This window comes from Oncorhynchus tshawytscha, linkage group LG20, assembly GCF_018296145.1.
Source record: "Oncorhynchus tshawytscha isolate Ot180627B linkage group LG20, Otsh_v2.0, whole genome shotgun sequence".
NCBI lineage: Eukaryota > Metazoa > Chordata > Actinopteri > Salmoniformes > Salmonidae > Oncorhynchus > Oncorhynchus tshawytscha.
In genome coordinates, this window is record NC_056448.1 from 21,995,961 (window position 1) to 22,016,825 (window position 20,865).

The following is a 20,865-nucleotide window of genomic DNA, read 5'->3' on the forward strand; positions in this document are numbered from 1 at the left end:
TCTGCAACTTGTATTAGTAGCCTTACTAATGATCATTTATATTAGTAATAGTAGCAGAATGGTTTTTGTTGTCATTGGTATGCTATGTGTTTTTCATATGTATGTATGAATATGATTATGATAATATACGGTGCCTTAGCGCCATGCAGTGGTGAGATACATTTCCAAATACAATACTTTTCAGGGTTAGAGACTATGTACATGAACATCTAGTTGATTTATTGAGCACGCGTGTATAACCTGTTTGTAAGTTTTTTCAAATGAGGTGTAATCTAATTTAATGTTATTCATTCACTTTAATAATGATTTTAATCCGATCTATTAATTTATAATGTATCTAAACAAATATTAGATTGCCATTAGTTTGGATTGTTAGACAGTAGGCCTGTAGCCAGTATTTGTTTCAATGAATTTTAGGCTATGTAGTTGGTTGAATAGTTTACACTTTTCAATTCATCTTAAATACGAAAGAGCACTGTTCTATTGAATTCTACTATTTTAAGTGGATTTAAATGTCCATTAAAGTGTTTCATGAAAATAATCTAAACAAACGTTGATTTATGCTAAAAGTCGACTTTGATGTTGGAAATCAAAAGCTAGTCCTTTGTAAAAAAATCCATCTGAGAAAAATGGGGTCGATCAAGTATAATTGTTACAATAACTTCACCTCTTCCTGGCCGTTTACAAAGAAAACTCAGAAAACCTCTGCCTCGTATATAATGAGGCAATTTTCCTTCACCCGGACACCGCTCCAAAAGTCATTTGCTAGGGAAAGGAGTAAAATGTTAAACAGGACCATTTGAGAATATGTTTTTTTCTCTCAAAATAATTTTAACTAGTTGAGATGCCTTGCTCTCGGAGATCGTTTGAAAATCTGTCTTCTTCAATTAAAGACGACTGCCATTTTTGTGGGCGACTGGGGGTTACAACAACTCTTGCTTATAATTCTGACACGAGCGCGTTAAACAATGCAGTTCTAACCCGACTGGTTTTTACAATTCTAATACATGTCTGGTTTCATATAATGTAATATTGCGAATTATATTAGTTCAATGTTTGTTTTTTATTAAAACATGAATGTCTTTATTGTAGGCTATTGTAGCTTATATTTATTATTTTAGCATAGGACAGGGGAATTTTTGCTCGTTTATTTTGCATGTCCTGATTGTTAAATAAATAAGCAGTTGTGATATCAAAATGTCAGTGATATATCTTCTCACACAGCAAAGATCAAAGTGTCCATTCAGAATAAGCAAATTAACCAACTACATATCAAAGGAAGATACTATTTCATTTCGTTTAAGCCTATTAAATGTTAAGCTAATTAGCAATGATAAATTAACAATAACTAGGTCGTGTTGCCTAATGCAGTTTCTCTTGCATTTTTTTCATGGTATTAAAACAATAATTGAATCATCGAATTGAAAGCACCGCTAGCAATAATGAAAAGGAAAACTCTCACCGTGAACTATCATTTAGCTGCTGTAGTTATTGACAAGCCAATACTGTATGCTTGGAGCTCCTCTCTGGCCGCATGCCCTGGGTAAATATTTTTTCTGACCCAGTTTTACAATCAATTGCGGCACAGCCATTCAGGTATCTAATAACACCCTCAGCGTCGTTTTAACTGTCTAACTCTAGACATATGATGCGCTGTGAAACGTTTTCTAATTAATAATAGCGAAATAGACCAAAATCTGTTTTAAGAAAAATATTATTGAACATTTTCATATATTTACGTGTCTTTAAAACAATACATTTTAGTCTTGTATTTGCCCATACAAAAAAATAGAAACAACCGACACAGGCAAAAATGGAGAATTATGAGGCATACATGCATCTTGTGGAGGGTTTTGTGTACCTACAGCAGGTATAGGCATGAAGTAACCACTTTTTAAAATTCTAGAACCAAGGTGATTCATTTCAGGACAGGTCAAAGTGAAATGAAAACAACAGTAAACTTATAAACGTATCTATCTTCTCCTGATACAGTATATAATTCAGTATACACACTGTGCATTAAATACACGTAATTCATACTCTGCTAGATGAGCTATGAAGTCACACAATAATAACCTCTAATATATCAAATGCCTTCAAGTTTTTCTCTGGATTGCGTCTTTGTTCGATACAAATTAATTAAATGACTCGTCAAGTAGGCCACAAACAGTAAACAGCATTATAGTTACCACCCCCCCCCCTCTTATTTTTCCAGTATATTTTCTCATGTAAGTCTTAGACGTGGAAAAGTTATCAATTTAAACTGTTTTCACACCATTAGAAGTGGATGTGGAATGGAGCAGAGGAGTTTGGAGTCTGGCGACTATTTCTCACCACATTCTAAAAAATGCTGGGTTAGACTCAACCCAATTTGGGTTATTTGGTAACCCAATGCTGGGTAAATATTGGACAGAACACACACTGGATTATTTTGACCCAGCCAGTTGGGTTGCTGAATAACTCAACACAGTTTGGTTGATCCAACAGCTGGGTCTTTTTTTATGTAATCTATAGGTTATTTCCAGGAAGCATGGCCTATTAGGGGTCTGTCTTTCAAATAATCAATTTTAAACTCCCATACGAGTTAATGTCATTCCTGTTCATCAAGATAAGTTTATACACTACAATTTATATATTTTTTCACATGACATATTCTAATAAATAATCAAATCCATGACATCCATTTACATATCCCAACATTTGGATGCGCATAGCCTCTTGAGGAACTCATACACTTGTATAAGCCTCATTAAAGCTTCAAAAGTGCCAGTGTACAACCTTAACATGTGATAGCAATACAACAGAACAGATTAACTGGAATTACATTTACTTTCACGGGTGGCCAAAAATAACTACCTGAAAGCCACGCCCTACTAAGCCACGTCTCCAGTCTTCTGAGCTGACCAACTGGGTCATATCTCAATAACCCAGCATCAATATCCCAGCGCTTTGGTCAACAAACAGCCCAGCATGTGTAACCCCTGGCCAGCCGGCAGAAAGGAGAGACTCCCATGTGCAACTGTTTAAAAGAAGAGAGCTCTCCATCTTCCTTTGTCGGAGGCCCTACTGTCAGTCGGACACATCCATAGAAATAGAGACAGATTACTAAAATTATAGGCAGTCAGAGGAGCTGCCAGCTCAGAAAATCGAATGTGATGGTAGAGTACGACATCCAAAACCTTAACCTCACTATCCAGGTACGAGATAAGATGCTAGAATCTCCAAAGTCTCTCCTTTACCTCTCGCTTGCATCATGCACAGTATACTGTACATCAACTATCAAGCAGACTTCGTTTTCTTTAGATGGTGTGTGTGTTAGTCTGCTGCCGCGGCTGCTGTGTGTGTGTGTGTGTGTGTGTGTGTGTGCGCGCGCATGCACGTGCGTGTGTGTCTGAATGCATTCATAGGTGTGTGTAGCTCATCCATGCAGGCCTACAGTGTGTGAGCAACCGCAGCTACCATGTCTACAGTACTGTTTGTTTTCTGTCTTTAATAATCAACCCCTTGCCATTAGATCTGGGAGCAGAGAACCTTTCCTTTGTGTATGTTCCTTGTTGTGTTTGTCCACTTGAGTGAAAATGAATTTTTATGGGCACATTTCACCTCTCAGTTTACGCTACAACGGCTGCTTGGTGATGCTTTTATGATTAAAATGACCAAATGAGAACCAGAGAAGGCAGAGAAGAGAGAGAGAGAGCAGAGAGAAGGGAGCTACAGTAGACTGCTAGAAAGCATGAGAAACAAGGCACGGTCGGTGGGACGGATATTTCTGTTATCAATGATGAGTTCTTCTCTAATGAAAGACAAATGGATCTTGTGTTATTGTAATGAGTGTAGACTTTCACTTCAAAGTGCTTTTAGACAAACGGCAAACAGTGGGGCGATGGCACTCCAAAGAAACAATGCATTTTTTTGTTGAATGTCAGCAATCATTGTGGTCACCAAGGCACTCTGGCAACAGTAGTGTATCAGGTGAAATGATTTTGACAAACATTAGTGTTGTTTTACAGTGCAACGGCAAATGCCAACCCAAACGAGGTATAAAAAAAGAAGCTAATGTTCTCTGCTTTCAGTCATGCTGTCTTAGTTAGTTGATTTATCTTTGAAATATAGTTCTGTAGAATATACAAGGAGACAAACCTAGATAATAAATCATTATGTATTCATTATTGCCTATCTATGTAATGATCAGAAGAAGATCCTGGCTTTGATCCACGTTTTCAAATGCAACTTGAATGGACTAGCAGAGAGACAGAGGAGGGACATATTTTTCAGGAGATTGCAGTGTAAGTGCCTGCAGCGAGACCTTGTATTTATGTGGCACTCTGAATTGTTTGCAGCTCTCTCTCGCTCTGTGTGTCTGTGCGTGTGTGTGTGTGCCCGTCCATGAGTGTGTGTGTGTGGGTATGCCGATTGGTCATTTCAAATTTCATTAATTAGAAAGGACATCATGTGAAACAACTTGATTACCAGATAGCAAGGTGATGATGATTTCTAAAGGAATCCTAACCACTGTGGCTCATAGAAACATAATGGCTCCTCTGTCTGGGTGTGATCTGTTGAACGACAACTCTCCCTTGTGGAGAGATGAAGCACTGATGGGATATAACACAATGCAATCCTCACAGTCAATTCTCCCGTGGTCTCAAAAACAGAACCTTTAGGATCCAATTCATATGTCAAATTCACATGTCAAATCCATTCAAATACTTGATCTTAAATGAGTATGCATGGTACAATGGAATGAATGGAATAATCCCCAAGGTGCAAATTCCAAACTAAATCAAGCTAATTTGAATGTATTTGCCTGTTGTTTTCTAATAACAGGGCTGCTCTTGTTACTGATTTGCAGAGTTTTTAAAGGGTTTTCCCTTTAATTAACATCTGTGAAAATCTTGATGTGCAAAATGTTGGTGTAAAGATTTACTGTAACATTGTACACATTGTAATCTTCACCATCTCAGGAGCACACCCAGGACTGGCCTGATCAAATCCAGTATTTCAACTATTTATGCTTGGCTGTTTAAATTAATTAAATTCCCTGACCCCTTTCAACAGGGGCACAACTTTGGCTTTAGAGGTTGGGGGACATCATTTGGTGGGGGGTTCTGAGGGTCCTCCCATTTTTGTGGGCATCTAATGCTAATTTCCTGAATGTCTACCTGATCTAATATGACCCATGGCCCTTATAGCCGCCTCTATTTAGAACAGCCAAAATGCCCTCAGTCATCAAGCTAGGTAAGAGACCAATAGCCTAACAAATTAACAATTCCTACAATTCCTAAAGTACAGACTTAACTTTTGAATGTCTTTAAGACATCCACAATTTCATACTTCAGCCAGACCGCCCAGCCAGCCTGAGCTGCCTGCATGCCCAACCCCCCACCTGTCTAGTCAATAACTCAACTCTCTCCCTGTGCCAGTGTGCGTCTAGGTGGTAGGTGTAGGTGTCAGGCGCAGGAGAGCAGGGATGTCTGAGAAGCGTGTTTTAATAAGAAAGTCCACCAACAGAGGAATGGCACAATCAAAAGGTCCAACGCCCTCGACAACAGAGAACCCATACAAACGCACGGAGGAACAAACAAAGTTCTGACACTCATATACTTCAGAACCCGTGAAAACAAATAATGGTAATACCTTACCGAGGACCTCACAATCAACGACTAATCCCGCACAAATTTAGGCAGGCAACAGGTTACAATTATACACACAGTAATTAACGCAAATTAAACCAGGTGTGAAAAAGAACCAAAGACAAAACAAACAGAAAAGGAAAAAGGGATCGGTTATAGACCGGCGACGCTGACCGCCGAGCGCCGCCCGACCAGGGAGAGGAGCTACCTTCGGTATCAGCTTCTTGAAGCGGACCAGCCATCACGGCCCGAGGAGAGACACATGAAACGAGGGTTTAATACAGTAATAAGGGGTAGCTGTAACCTATAACAAACCTTGTTTATTCTCCTCACGACTTTAAATGGCCCCACAAACCGCGGACCCAGCTTCCGGCAGGGCAGGCAGAGGGGCAAGTTTCGGGTTGAGAGCCAGACCCGGTCCCCCGGTGCGAACACCGGGGCCTTGCTGCGGTGGCGGTCAGCACTTGCCTTCTGCCGCCCCTCGGCCTGTTGAAATATGCAACCAGAGGGAAAAAAACTCTAGACCACCTTTACTCCACACACAGAGACGCATTCAAAGCTCTCCCATGCCCCCACATTTGGCAAATCTGACCATAATTCTATCCTCCTGATTACTGCTTACAAGCAAAAATTAAAGCTGGAAGCACCAGTGACTAGATCAATAAAAAAAGTAGTCAGAGGAAGCAGATGCTAAGCTACAGGACTGTTTTGCTATCACAGACTGGAATATGTTCTGGGATTCCTCCAATGGCATTGAGGAGTACACCACATCAGTCATTTTCTTCATCAATAAGTGCATCGATGGAGTCGTCCCCACAGTGACTGCACGTACATACCCCAACCAGAAGCCATGGACCAGGCAACATCTGCACTGAGCTAAAGGCTAGAGCTGCCACTTTCAAAGAGCGGGTCTCTAACCTGGAAGCTGAAAAGAAATCCCGCTATGCCCTCTGACGAACCATCAAACAGGCAAAGCGTCAATACAGGACTGAGATCAAATCGTACTACACTGGCTCTGACGCTCATTGGATGTAGTAGGGTTTTCAAACCATTACAGACTACAAAGGGAAGCACAGCCAAGAGCTGCCCAGTGACACGAGCCTACGAGCTAAACTACTTCTATGCTTGCTTCAAGGCAAATAACACTGAAACCAGCTGTTCCGGAAGACTGTGATCACGCTCTCCGCAGCCGATGTGAGTAAGACTTTCAAACAGGTCAACACAAGGCCGCAAGGGCCAGACGGATTACCAGGACGTGTACTCAGAGCATGCGATGACCAACTGACAAGTGTCCTCACTGACGTTTTTAACCTCTCCCTGTCTGAGTCTGTAATACCAACATGTTTCAAGCAGAACACCATAGTCCCTGTGTCCAAGAACACTAAGGTAACTTGCCTAAATGACTACCGACCCGTAGCACTCACGTCTGTATCCATGAAGTGCTTTGAAAGGCTGGTCATGGCTCACATCAACACCATTATCCCAGAAACCCTGACCCACTCCAATTTGCATACCACCCAAACAGATCCACAGATGATGCAATCTTTATTGCACTCCACACTGCCCTTGCCCACCTGGACAAAAGGAACACCTATGTGAGAATGCTATTCATTGACTACAGCTCAGCGTTCAACACCATAGTGCCCTCAAAGCTCATCACTAAGCTAAGGACCCTGGGACTAAACACCTCCCTCTGCAACTGGATCCTGGACTTCCTGATGGGCCGTCCACAGATGATAAGGGGTAGGTAATAACACATCCACCAAGCTGATCCTCAACAAAGGGGCCCCTCAGGGGTGTATGCTCAGTCCCGTCCTGTACTCCCTGTTCAGTCATGACTGCACGGCCAGGCACAACTCTAACACCATCATTAAGTTTTCACGATTACACAACAGTGGTAGGCCTGATCACCGACAATGACAAGACAGCCTATAGGGGAGGAGGTGAGAGACCTGGCCGTGTGGTGCCAGGACAACAACCTCTCCCTCAACGTGATCAAGACAAAGGAGAGGATTGTGGACTACAGGAAAAAGAGGACTGAGCATGCCCCATTCTCATTGACGGGGCTGCAGTGGAGCAGGTTGAGAGCTTCAAGTTCCTTGGTGTCCACATCACCAACAAACTAACATGGTCCAAGCACACCAAGACAGTCATGAAGAGGGCACGACAAAACCTATTTCCCCTCAGGAGACTGAAAAGATTTGGATTGGGTCCTCAAATCCTCAAAAGGTTCAACAGCTGCACCTTCAAGAGCATGACTGGTTGAATCACTGCCTGGTATGGAAACTGCTTGGCCTCCGACCGCAAGGCACTACAGAGGGTAGTGTAAACGGCCCAGTACATCACTGGGCCAATCTTCCTACCATCCAGGACCTCTATACCAGGCGGTGTCAGAGGAAGGCCCTAAAAATTGTCAAAGACTCCAGCCACCCTAGTCATAGACTATTCTTCTCTCTCTACCACACGGCAAGCGGTACCGTAGCGCCAAGTCTAGGTCCAAGAGGCCTCTAAACAGCTTCTACCCACAAGCCATAAGACTCCTGAACTTCTAATCAAATGGCTACCCATACTATTTGAATTGCCCCCCCCCCTTTACACCGCTGCTACTCTCTGTTGTTGTCATCTATGCATAGTCACTTTAATAACTCTACCTACATGTACATACTACCTCAACTAACCGGTGCCCCTGCACATTGACTCTGTATCGGTACCCCGCTGTATATAGTCTTACAATTGTTATTTTACTGCGGCTCTTTATTTACTTGTAACTTTTATATATTATTCTTATCCGTATTTTTTAAAACTGCATTGTTGGTTAGGGGCTTGTAAGTAATCATTTCACTGTAAGGTCTACACCTATTGTATTCTGTACATGTGACTAATAAAATTGTATTTTATTTTATTATTTTATTTTATTCGTATCAAAGTGCAATTGGGCGGGGGACAAAAATGCAATTTAAGAATGTTGGAGGGTCATGTCCCCCCCGTCCCCAGTGAAGGTTGCGCCCCTGCCTTTCCCTGCGCCCCTTCCTTTCAATAACACCAGGAAAACAGAAACCAGCTCCTTTGCCAAATGTGCAACCTGAGCCCCTGATTCACCTCAGATTTGTGTCAAATGCCATCCTTCATCAGGAATATCAACATCACAGCTGTCTCAGCTGTACCTCTAATGTACATTTTCACACTCATAGAAAGGATTCATTCACTTCAATATTTTATTTCCAGAGGAAATGACAGATTGTTTTTGCGTGGGACCTATTTGATGTTGGCGCAGGAGAAGCTAATACTCTGGGCTTTGAAGTCCCCAGCGCTGTTATCTCCCTCTATTTACTTTGGCTGAAGTGTTAAGTGGAGTTTTCGTTTGGCCTGAAGGATGTAATGCACTGCGAATGAGAGATTTACAGGAAGGGAAACTGCGACTCTGCCGCTGTGTACTCCTTTTAGGCCCCGAAACAAAAACTATTTATGCAAATGTGTAGCGAAGCCCGAAAACACTCTCAGACAAAATCAGATGTTTTCCAACAGGCTGCTGAGTTGGCAGATGTTCTGTCGCTTCAACAGGGACCCTGTAAACAAACGCTGTCGATGGCTCTCCGCTTTAAGTGGAAGCACTGCCAGGAGCTAGACCTCCTTGTAGCCATCTGGAAGATAACAGGCTCTAGTCTGCCTGGCTGGCAAGCCACACACAGGAGACAAGCTCCTTATTGAAATGATATGAGAGAGAGAGAGAGAGAGAGAGAGAGAGAGAGAGAGAGAGAGAGAGAGAGAGAGAGAGAGAGAGAATATCTATTTACAAAAAGTAACTGTCATGACACTTTTGAATAACAACACATCGATGTTCATAATCTTATATCATAGCCTATAGAAGGTGCAGAGGTCTGATCCTCCAGGTTATGCTTTACAAGTTGATGGCTGACCATCTTACAACAGTAGCGATTCTAACTGGACATATCAGTTACATCGTAGACATTGGGTCAGGGAGAATGGCCAGTCCCAGAAAGATTGATGACAGTAGTCATCAGTCTTCTTATCAGACCCTTCAAAGATGACATTCTGGATCTACCTTCCCACAGCGTTGCCTTTGAACAGCAACATCTAGAACGTGTCTGTGCAATATATATGATTACAATGTGAGGCATGGAGGAACAACCTGCAATGACTCTAAGCAGCGGTCCCTCCAGATCTTAACTCCAGATGTCCTGTAGCAGTCAAGTCCAGGGTGTGTGGTGGGGTGGGGCGGGATGGGGTGTGACTCACAGAGACCAGAGCACCCTTCTAGCCATGGCTACCCTGACACCGTGTCTCTGTCTATGTGTGTCTGTCTATTTGTCTGCATGGGCGGCCCTTTGGTGTTGGGCTGATGATGAATCAGAGTCTGCACCTGTCACCCCCCCCCCCTCCTGCTATGAACAGCGAGCATGACCTGCCACATGGCTCCAGTCCCTCCCCTGACCTCTTGGTGACCCCCAAATCAGACCCACCACGTTGTCCCCGGTGACGAGTGGAGGGTTGCCATGACGGACGCCACACAGATATCCGGTAGTGGGGGAGATCCCTGGCTCTTGAATAGACAGACAGACAGACCACCAGCACTAAAGTGTGTATGTTTGTGGGGGGGGGCCAAGCCCAGTTCATCCCAGGTTCACCCCAGGTTCACTGCATGACTGCTGTAAGCCAAACACACACACAGATGCACACACACGGGCACAGATACACACACAGACACACACACACACCTTCGTATCCATCTCCACACCAAAACAGTGAAGCTACAGCCCCCAGCTGCCTCCACATCTGAGGAAGAGGAGATGTCAAAACAGCACACGGCTCTCTCACTAAAGTCACGCCTGGAAGTGAAACAGTCTCACAGACCATCTGGAGCGACAGCCTGCCTGGCTGAGGAGAGGACAGCATCTCTGTTCACTTCAGGCTCGGTCTGGGAACAATGTAGCAGGCTGGATGGAGTACAATGCAGTGTACTCCACTAGCAGGGAGAAATGTGTCTAGAGGGAAACAACGTTGTTTTGGAGAAAACTTATTGAAATGTGACTGTCAGGGCAGTTCGTTTATCACAAAGAGATTGGACCCAGATGGGACAGAGTTGCTGCTGATCTGTCTTATCTTCACCTAGCTTTTGACACCAACATTTTGTAGGTAACATGTCTAAACAAAGGTCAGACTTCAATCAAATAGTCCCCTATGGATGGTCTATAGATGATACATATCAACAACTGCAAATCTGTTAACATACAACAGCTTTAGGGTAAGGGTTAGGGTTAAGGTATGCATTACTGCTGTAAGTACAATGTATTACCAAGGGTAGGGTTGGGGGTAGTGGACAATTAGTGGAAATTTAGTTGAACACCTACAAACTATCTTTAGGGGACTTCCTTATTTCAGAAATTGTTCCTTGTGTTCCTGCACTTTTAAATACATTTATAACCTAAATACACATGATCTATCCACAATGAATTCCTCTTTTGTTGGGGGAGGGGATAAAAAGGGTTAAAATGATTGAACCTCTATAGTGACCTCATAAGGTACCATTAGAGAACCTTGTCCCTTTGTTAAGGCCCACATTTGCAGAATGGGATAAAATGTAATTGAGTGCTAATTGTATTTGCGCTAATAGCCACATTTTCAGGGACGTTGCTTGGCTCCATTGTCCAGTCTGGAGGCCATTTGGCTGCAGCCGAGTGGTGGTGAGGCAGATAGCAGGTGAATGGACATGGTCTAATAGGCCATCTGTGGATAACGCAACAACCCAATTAGTCATCTTCCTCTTGGGGTGCGGCTGCACAGTGGCCATTAGACAGCCTTGCCACTCCGGGAGTGACTCTCCAGCGCTGGGCTATTCAGTGACCAGTGCCTTTTCACTAGACCTCCTCATCCTCCACTGCTGCCATACAGCTTGACTTTTTGTTTGATTTGTTTGCTCACCATTTTCATGTGATGGCTTCATTGAAACGCAGGCCCTCTTGTCGAGTGGGCGCTTTCATTTGACCCTGATGCTCAAATGGACTGAGTCTCTGACCTCCACGAAACACTACCGCACTCCTCCCCTCTAACCTGCTCTCTAAAGCCAGAGGATGCGGTGCTTTAAAATAATTAGATACACTGACACAGCGTGCACCTTGAACACAGCTGGTCCTACTGAACCAGTTTGTATTTTTCCTTTATCTGATTGATTGATTGATTCTAATATATTTGATGGACACGATCTTACTGGGCTTGTGTGATTCAACACAGCGTGTCACCAGCTCGGCAGCACCACACAGCGTTGTTACCGACCAACCCTCTTTTGTGTGATGAGTTGAAGACATTCAAAGGCAGGACAGCATCTCAATCAGCAAGTTGTTGACTTAATCAAATTTCAGCGGTGCCGCTGTGCCTGGAGCTTACAGACGCCTTCAGCTGGGTTGATGGATGGCTCATGAGGTAAGTTGTGACTAGCTGGCATTTGGACGTGGCATTGATGTGGGCAAACCTTGTTTTGCATAGAGCGCATGTGGCACTGACCAGGCCCCGGCACTCTGTCTGTCACAGACATAGACAACTGTCTCTGAGTGTCACTGCTAAAGCGAAGGTCAGTGTAACCACAAAATTATCCTCCAAAAACATGAAATACTTACCACAAAAAAGGAAAGGAGCTATAGTATATAACCTTAGTCCTGATCTATGGCACAGAAATACTGATCTGTATGTATAGGCCCCCGAAGTGACTCTTATCAACACTCTACGCAATAAGGTTTTATTTTCTTCTCAGGAATTCAGCCTTCTCTGTGTTCATCTCTTCAAACCCATTCTGTCACAGTTCTGTGAAGCAGTGTGTGCCAGTGGCCATCGAAGGTGAGCATTTCCCCCAATGAAATCGGTTACAATGGCGAACTGCAGTCAGGTCAAGACCCTGGTGAGGATGACAAGCACACAGATGAGCTTCCCTGAGATGTTTTCTGAGTTTGCGCAGAAATTCTTCCGTTGTGCAAACCCCCAGTTTAATCAGCTATCTGGGTGGCTGGTCTCACACGATCCCGCAGGTGAAGAAGCTGGACGTGGAGATCTTGGGCTGGCGTGGTTACACTTGGTCTGCAGTTGTGACGCCGTTTGGACGTACTGCCAAATTCTCTAAAACGACGTTGGAGGTGGCTTGTGGTAGAGAAATGAAGATTCTGGTGGAAATTCCTGCAGTCAGCATGCCAATTGCACGCTGACTCAAAACTCTAGACATCTGTGGCATTGTGTTGTGTGGCAAAACTGCACAGTTTATAGTGGCCTTTCATTGACCCCAGCACAAGGTGCACTTGTGTGATGATCATGCTGTTTAATCAGTTTCTTGATATGCCACACCTGTCAGGTGGATGGATTATCTTGACAATGGAAAATTTCTCACTAACATGGATGTAAACAAATATGTGCACACAATTTGAAAGAAATAAGCTTTTTGTGCAATATTTTATTTCAGCTCATATATATACACTCTATAGATACTGTACTTTTTTAATGTTTCAATGGAACCAACCAAAATCATACAATTATTTAATACAAAATACATTTCACCAATAATTTCATAATTATTGGCACTCCTCATTTAGTACTTAGTGCCACCACTTCTGGCAAGGGTAACAGCATGGTCTTTTCCTGTAATGTTTAACAAAGTTAAGGAACATATTTGGAGGGATTTTGGACCATTCCTCTATGCAGATCCTTTCAAGATCCTTCACATTCTTGGGTTTGCACTTATCAACTGCCCTCTTCCACTCAGCCCACAGGTTTTCGATTGGATTGAGGTCTGGCAACTGAGATGGCCATGGCAGAACATTGATTTTGTTGTCACAGAACCATTTCTGTGTGGATCTTGAGGTATATTTTGTGTCATTGTTGGAAAGTCCACATACAGCCAAGTTCCAGCCTTCTGGCAGAGGCAACCAGATTGTCAGCCAAAATTGCCTGGTACTTGGTGGAATTCATTATGCCATCAATCTTAACCAGTGCCCCTGGACATCTGGAATTAAAACAGCCCCAAAACATCACTGACCCACCACCATATTTCACTGTGGGTATGAGGTGCCTCCTTGTAAGCATCTCTGTTTCGACGCCAAACATTCCGATAATGTATCTGACCAGAACGTTCACTTTTGGTCTCATCTGACCAGAGCACCTTCTTCCAGTCATAATTTAAATGACGTTTGGCAAACTCCCAAGTCCTTGCGTCTGTGTCTTGGGGTCAGAAAGGGTTTTCTTCTGGCAACCCTTCCAAAAAGCCTGTGGTTGTGAAGGTGGCGTCTGATGGTGCTTTTTTAAACCTGGTGATCCCAAGACGCCACCAAGGCCTGCAATCCTTTCACAGTGATTCTTGGGGATTTTGTTGCTTCTCTCACCATCCTCCTCCCTATCCTGGGGGACAACATGCATTTGCGTCCTCTACCCGTGAGGTTTTTAACTGTTCCATATCTTTAGAATGGTTTAATAATTGCTCTGACAGTGCTTCAATCTTTTGTGGATCTTCTTGTAGCCATTATCAGATTTCTGAAGGTCTACGACCATCTGTCCCTTTTGAACTGCCAGTTGTTTTCTTTACTTCGTGGTGTTGGATGACAAAGGGATATTGCTTGTTACCTCATTTTTAGACCCAAGTGAAAAAGGAAGTGATGTAATGGCTCGATATAGTTCCTTAACACTGAGAAACTTAAATAAGTGGAATTTAATTCCTGGTTTAATTTTGGTAGATGTTATTTACAATAATCTTTAAGGGTGCCATTAATTGCAAAACCTTGATTTGGAAGACATTGCTTTTTAATTAAATCAATCAATTATTTTGGTGGGTTCCATTGAAACATTGATAAAGTACAGTATTTTTCACATGTTGGTATTTTGAGTTTATCTCTATGGTTATAGTGTTTTGTTTTTTAAAAGTATTGTTTGTGCATTGCCAGTCATGGGTGCCAGTAATTTTGGAGCCCACTGTATATATATATACAGCACCAATCAAAAGTTTTCTTCAAAGTAGCCACCCTTTGCTTTGATGACAGCTTTGCACAACCTTGGCATTCTCTCAACCAGGTTCATGAGGTAGTCATGTGGATTGAATTTCAATTAACATGTGTGCCTTGTTAAAAGTTAATTTGTGGAATTTCTTTCCTTCTTAATGCGTTTGAGCCAATCATTTATGTTGTAACAAGGTACAGAAGATAGTCCTATTTGATGAAAGACCAAGTCCATATTATGGCAAGAACAGCTCAAATAAGCAAAGAGAAAAGACAGTCCATCATTACTTTAAGACACGAAGGTCAGTCAATACCGGAAAATGTCAAGAATTTTCAAAGTTTCTTCAAGTGCAGTCGCAAAAACCATCAAGCGCTATGATGAAACTGTCTCTCATGAGGACCGCCACAGGAAAGGAAGTCCCAGAGTTACCTCTGCTGCAGAGAATAAGAACATTAGAGTTACCAGCCTCAGAAATTGCAGCCCAAATAAATTCTTCACAGAGTTCAAGTAACAGACACATCTCAACATCAACTGTTCAGAGGAGACTACAAGAATCAGGCCTTCATGGTCGAATTGCTGCAAAGAAACCACTACTAAAGGACACCAATAAGAAGAAGAGACTTGCTTAGGCCAAGAAACACAAGCAATGGACATTAGACCGGTGGAAATCTGTCCTTTGGTCTGATGAGTCCAAATGTGAGATTTTTGGTTGTAACCGCCGTGTCTTTGTGAGATGCAGAGTAGGTGAACGGATGATCTCTGCATGTGTGGTTCCCACCCTGAAGCATGGAGGAGGAGGTGTGATGGTGTTGGGGTGCTTTGCTGGTGACATTGTCAGTGATTTATTTAGAATTCAAGGCACACTTAAACAGCATGGCTACCACAACATTATTCAGCGATTCGCTATCCCATCTGGTTTGTGCTTACTGGGACTATTATTTGTTTTTCAACAGGACAATTACCTAACACACCTCGAGGCTGTGTACGGGCTATTTGACCAATCACCCAAACTCAACCCAATTGAGATGGATTGGGATGAGTTGGACTGCAGAGTGAAGGAAAAGCAGCCAACAAGTGCTCAGCATATGTGGGAACTCCTTGTAGGCTGCTGGAAAAGCATTCCTCGTGAAGCTGGTTGAGAGAATGCCAAGAGTGTGCAAAGCTGTCATTAAGCCAAAGGGTGGATACTTTGAAGAATCTAAAATATAAATATTTTTTATTTGTTTAACACTTATTCTACAATGTATAAAATAGTAAAAATAAAGAAAAACCCTGGAATGAGTAGGTGTGTACAAACTTTTGACTGGTACTGTATATAATATACTTATGAATCAAATATTACCCCACTACAATACAGATATATGAATGAAACCAGCATGGTGCAAGGAAACACTATCATTCATGTTTCTGTTTTGTTTCAATAAGTTAGAAGCTGACATATGCTACAACAACGTTGTCAAGATTGTGACAGTGTTAGTGAGCGAACAAGTCATGTCTGGACTTCTAGGGTACCATGACAGAGCAGCTCTCAGCATGTCTCCCACATAGTCTCCAATAAGGAGGGCAGATGTGATCGGGGGTCCGAGGTGTTGATCCAATTCACAGGCCTCTGTGTTGACAGGACAAGGGGAAAGCATTGAAACATGCTAACAGGCCCTCTCCTCCCCTCTCCTCTACACAAATGCAGATAGCAGAGCATTGACGCGCCAGACCATTCCAACCACATCACATGTAGTCCCTTTCACAACATGGCAATGGAATCAATGTCTGAGACTAATCATGCAGCTTGTCTCAAATTCAATGAGTGATCTGAATGGCACTGTCCATAATCATATAAAGATATCAAAAGATTAAAGATTTTAAAGACTCCAGTTTCGAACAAGATAGCATAGAGAACACACACTCAAAGGGAGTTTTTTTCAAGAGTTTTAATAATTTACTAAAAAAAAGAGTGTAAAAGTCACAGATCTCTTCCCCAAGATAGATCTGTCTCATATTCAAAATGATGGCAGATGTCACAAATTTGCAAACTTGCCCTCTTTTTTGTACTTGAATGTACATTTCTTGGCAATACACCCGTGGCTGTATTTTGAATGAGAATTCATATGTATATATTTATATTTAAAAAAGCCCACAGCAAAAAATACTTTATAGGAATCACTTAAAATAAAGTCAATTAAACTAGCATGAAATGTACAGCTTTGAGAAATTCGAGAAAAAACCCAGGTGAAAAGTGTATATACAAACATGCTAGGAATTGTACAAATAGCAGGGCTGTTTGAGTGGAGCTCAAGAAATAGGCTTTTCTGATGGTTTGCTTGACATCATTTAGGACCACCACTGATATAAAGCATATTAGTTAAATATACAACACTCATGTAATGCTCAAATACATACCATTGAAATCTATTGCCTATTTCAAGTTTATTTAGCAGGAGAAGAGAGACACTTCATAAATATATCTTTCCTACAGTATTAAGCTCCTTAACTTAAACTCATTAAATAAAATGGCAAAAAGTTGACATTTCAATCATTGAAAAAAATATAAAAGTATAGAACTAAAATACATTTTCTTTGATAAAAGATTTATACTGTATTTGCCTCTTCAAAGAGAAAGTTATGTATAAACCACTATCACCATCATGTGGCTGTTTTAGAGAAGTAATATATGTATATACACACACACATATACATATATATATACACACATATATATACACATATATATATATGAGTTTATATGCATGATATACTATATATAAATATGAAATGTTATAATTTTTTTTTTTTACAATTTGCTTCAAAATGTCAATTTCCATTTCCGACCCCAAGGTGATTGATATTAAATTTGGAAAAGACCTTGATACATTTTTTTCTTCAAAATGTAATTTTAAATATTAAAAATAATTCTAAATTCTTCACAAATGTCAGTTTAACTCTATAAACAAGAACCTCTGTTCATTATTTGTCAAATAGTATTCAGTGTGTTCATATGTACAGCAATAAAATTGTAACTTCCAAAAGTAAGGAAAAAGTGCCATTATCAAATGCTTTGACCTCACAGGAAATTGTTGTGTTCTACGCCCTTTTATGATTGTTGGTATGAATTTCATTACTAAACCGCGAGCCAATGAACTCACAACCACAGTTCCTTACAAACGTGTAAAAGTGTTATTGAAGGTAGGAAGCTGCTGTGTTGCTATGGTCAGTTGGTTCCCTGGTTGTTGCAGTGTGGGGCAGATACAGGACACCTAATGCAGGTGACTCCCAGGCTCCCATCCTACATGAGGATGTCTGTATCTCCCAGGGTATCACTGTTGTGGCTGGTAAGGGGGATGGTGCAAGTCTTCATGCAGGACCACACTATAGGTCACATAGTGCACCCTTTAACATGTTTCCTCCATGACTTCAAAACATCTTCAGTCTCACAGGAACAGGGTGAAAAGTCAATGCTGATCTGATAATGACAAGTGTAACACTGAAATGTCCTATTATGACAATAAAAAGGGCATAGCTGGATATCTCCATCTTCTCTCTCAGACGGTACGTGCCTTTTCAGATGGTTGTTGGCACATCACCGCATCTTACAATAACCGTTTTTAAAGGTAAGAATTGCACTGGACTGGTCTCATGGCTGACCATACTGTTCATGTTCAAAAGGTCTCTCTGTACTGTACATAGGCGTTTGTTTTCCCAACCAAGGACCAGCACAATCTGTTGTCCTACTGCCACCATTTTGGCCATCAATCCACTGAATTAAAGCCATGATTTGATCACAGATCACATGGTAATACTAGGTGTAAAAGGGGTCCATAAGTCTCACCCTATCTGTCCGTCCTGAATTTTTTTAACAGACCTCTGGCTCTCTCTGGTGTCCCGGCAGAGACATTGCAGGCAGGCAGGCAGGCACACATGACCTCAGAGGCCATGGATTGTACAGTACTCAGTTTCCTCAGCTGTCCATTAGTAAGTCCCATTGCTAGAGCATGTTGAGTATGGCATTGTACATCTGTGTAAGCACAGCCAGGTGAACGGGCAGGCAGGAGCGGCGGTCCTGGGTGGCAGGGTTACACGTCAGCCACGAGAGGGCGTTGTACTGCTCCAACACAAACCTACAGCAGGACGCAAGACATAAGCACCAGGGTTTGGGGTTAGAGAACACATAACATGAACATACATCATACTAAATGAAGTGTTGACCTTTATAGCCTTCAAATGATCCCTGCACATACTCTACTACTTCATCACAGAGGGCAAGTTAGTGACAATAACAACCAATATGACAGAGTAAGAAGAGGAGACGATAGGGTGTTATACAGTAGAAGGTAGGATGGGATGGGTAGTGGATACTGGGAGGGTTTCAGAATTCTCTGGTTTTCCAGAAATCCTGTTTTAATTTTGAGAAAGTTTATGGAATTTTGTAACCATAGGTACTGGGCATATAGCATAACCTACTAACCTGAGCACGTCAGAGGTGGTCTTGGAGTCCAGAGGGTGAGGTATCCTCTTGGTCGTCTTGTCTGAGCTTGTCTGATTGGGTTCATCTGATTGGGCTGTGGCAATGGCGATGTGGTGGTGTAAAGATGCCTGTAGAGGAGAAACAGGGGTAAGTGTCTGAACACACACTTACACACACACACACACACACACACACACACACACACACACAAAAGTATTCACCCACACGCACACCCATCCCACCCCTACCCCACACACACACATACGCACGCATCCCCACCCTCACACACAAAATCAACAAGTACGTGGATCCTTTACCTTGAGAAAGAGTGGACACTGGTTCTGAGCCTGAGGGCAGGAGGCCCAGAACCAGTGAGGCAGGCTGTCGGCCTGGGCAGTGGAGACATAGTATCCCAGGGCTAGAGGTTGCTGCTTCAGCTCCTCCGGAGGGTTCTCCCTGGACAGAAACCTGTCTCCCTGACTCTGGAGGACAGAGGGAATATTAAGGATATATGGCCACCAACAGTGGATAGTTCAGATGAATTGAGTCACTTAGCCTGGTTCCTGAACTCACCCTGTTATGCTGGAAGTGTGAGCTTCCCCCCATGCCAGAGGGGGAGCCAGGGGAGGGTACAGGGGAGGTGTTGGGGGAGGGGTGCAGGTTGAGAATGTCATGTCCTATGTCATTCTCCAGCTCGTCAGGGAAAGGCAGGTCGAACATGTCGTCTGGAGACAGAAACACAGCAGAGAGTTATCTATCTAGTCAGTTACATATACATATTCCTCTGATCCTATTCCAAACAATCCTGAGAGAATTGCACCCTCTGGTGGGGATATTTGTGAACTTCACACAACTTAAATCCAGCAACAGTTACTGTAAGATGCTGAGTATAAAATACCTTATTGCCCATATTAAGCCTTCCAGCTCAAGTATAGATTTTTAGATATAATGTTATTGCCGCTAACATATTGGTTGTACTGAATAAACTTGTACACTGCATTCAACATGGAGGTCTAATGTGGAATGTGGAGCCCTTACCGGCGTTATCCTCTGTGGGGTAGGAGCTGGCAGCCAGCTGTGTGGTGGCGGAGGTGGGGAATACCAGGATGTGGGTACAGGAAGCGTCTTGAGGGGTGTTCAGCTGGGACGTCTGCAGGTTGAGGGCTGTGCTGCGACCAAACACCGAGCCCATCGTCACTGCGTCTGCACACACACACACACACACACACACACACACACACACACACACACACACACACACACACACACACACACACACACACACACACACACACACACAGACACACACACACACACACACACACACACACACACCACACACACACATAAACAAAAGTGCCATGTGTATGATAGTAAACCTATGGGCCCTGTCATGCAACAAATTCCATGAACTTGGCCTCCATGATGATAGAAATACTCCGGCGCTCCGTTGCCAGGGAAGCTGATGGGGACTGAACACTGCACATTTCCAACAGCCCGCTTCAGACCAATTCAGACCAACTTATTATAAATAGTATGTCATGTAAGATTTACCTCAATAGAGCTTAGTGTGTGCTTGGCAATGAAATCCTTTGAGTGTGTTAGTTTGAATTACTGTGCACAATGTGCTACAGTGCAGTCTATACTGTAAAATCCACTTGGCCTAACCTTACCTCAAAATGCTGCAATCGCCAATATGTCTGCATTACTGTGAACTGTGAAGTGAGTGTGGCAGCTCGCAGTGCTCCCTGAGTGTGTGGCAGTATTAAACACACTATTACACGGTTC

At 42.7% G+C, this 20,865-nt stretch overlaps 1 protein-coding gene across 5 annotated transcripts in view; it reads right to left on the bottom strand.

Moving 5' to 3' along the window:
- Positions 1-17,027: 17,027 nt before the first annotated feature.
- Positions 17,028-20,865, bottom strand: part of LOC112241878 (mediator of RNA polymerase II transcription subunit 13-like) — a 127,449-nt gene continuing 123,611 nt past the window's right edge. For all 5 annotated transcript variants that reach the window (XM_042302345.1, XM_042302346.1, XM_042302344.1 and 2 more), the window contains exons 27-31: positions 20,116-20,280; positions 19,651-19,802; positions 19,395-19,559; positions 19,078-19,205; positions 17,028-18,730 (exon numbers count right to left, since the gene is read on the bottom strand). In XM_042302345.1, coding sequence (XP_042158279.1) covers positions 18,598-18,730; positions 19,078-19,205; positions 19,395-19,559; positions 19,651-19,802; positions 20,116-20,280 — 743 coding nt within the window. In that variant the 3' untranslated portion in view covers positions 17,028-18,597. The remainder of the gene's footprint in view (positions 18,731-19,077; positions 19,206-19,394; positions 19,560-19,650; positions 19,803-20,115; positions 20,281-20,865) is intronic.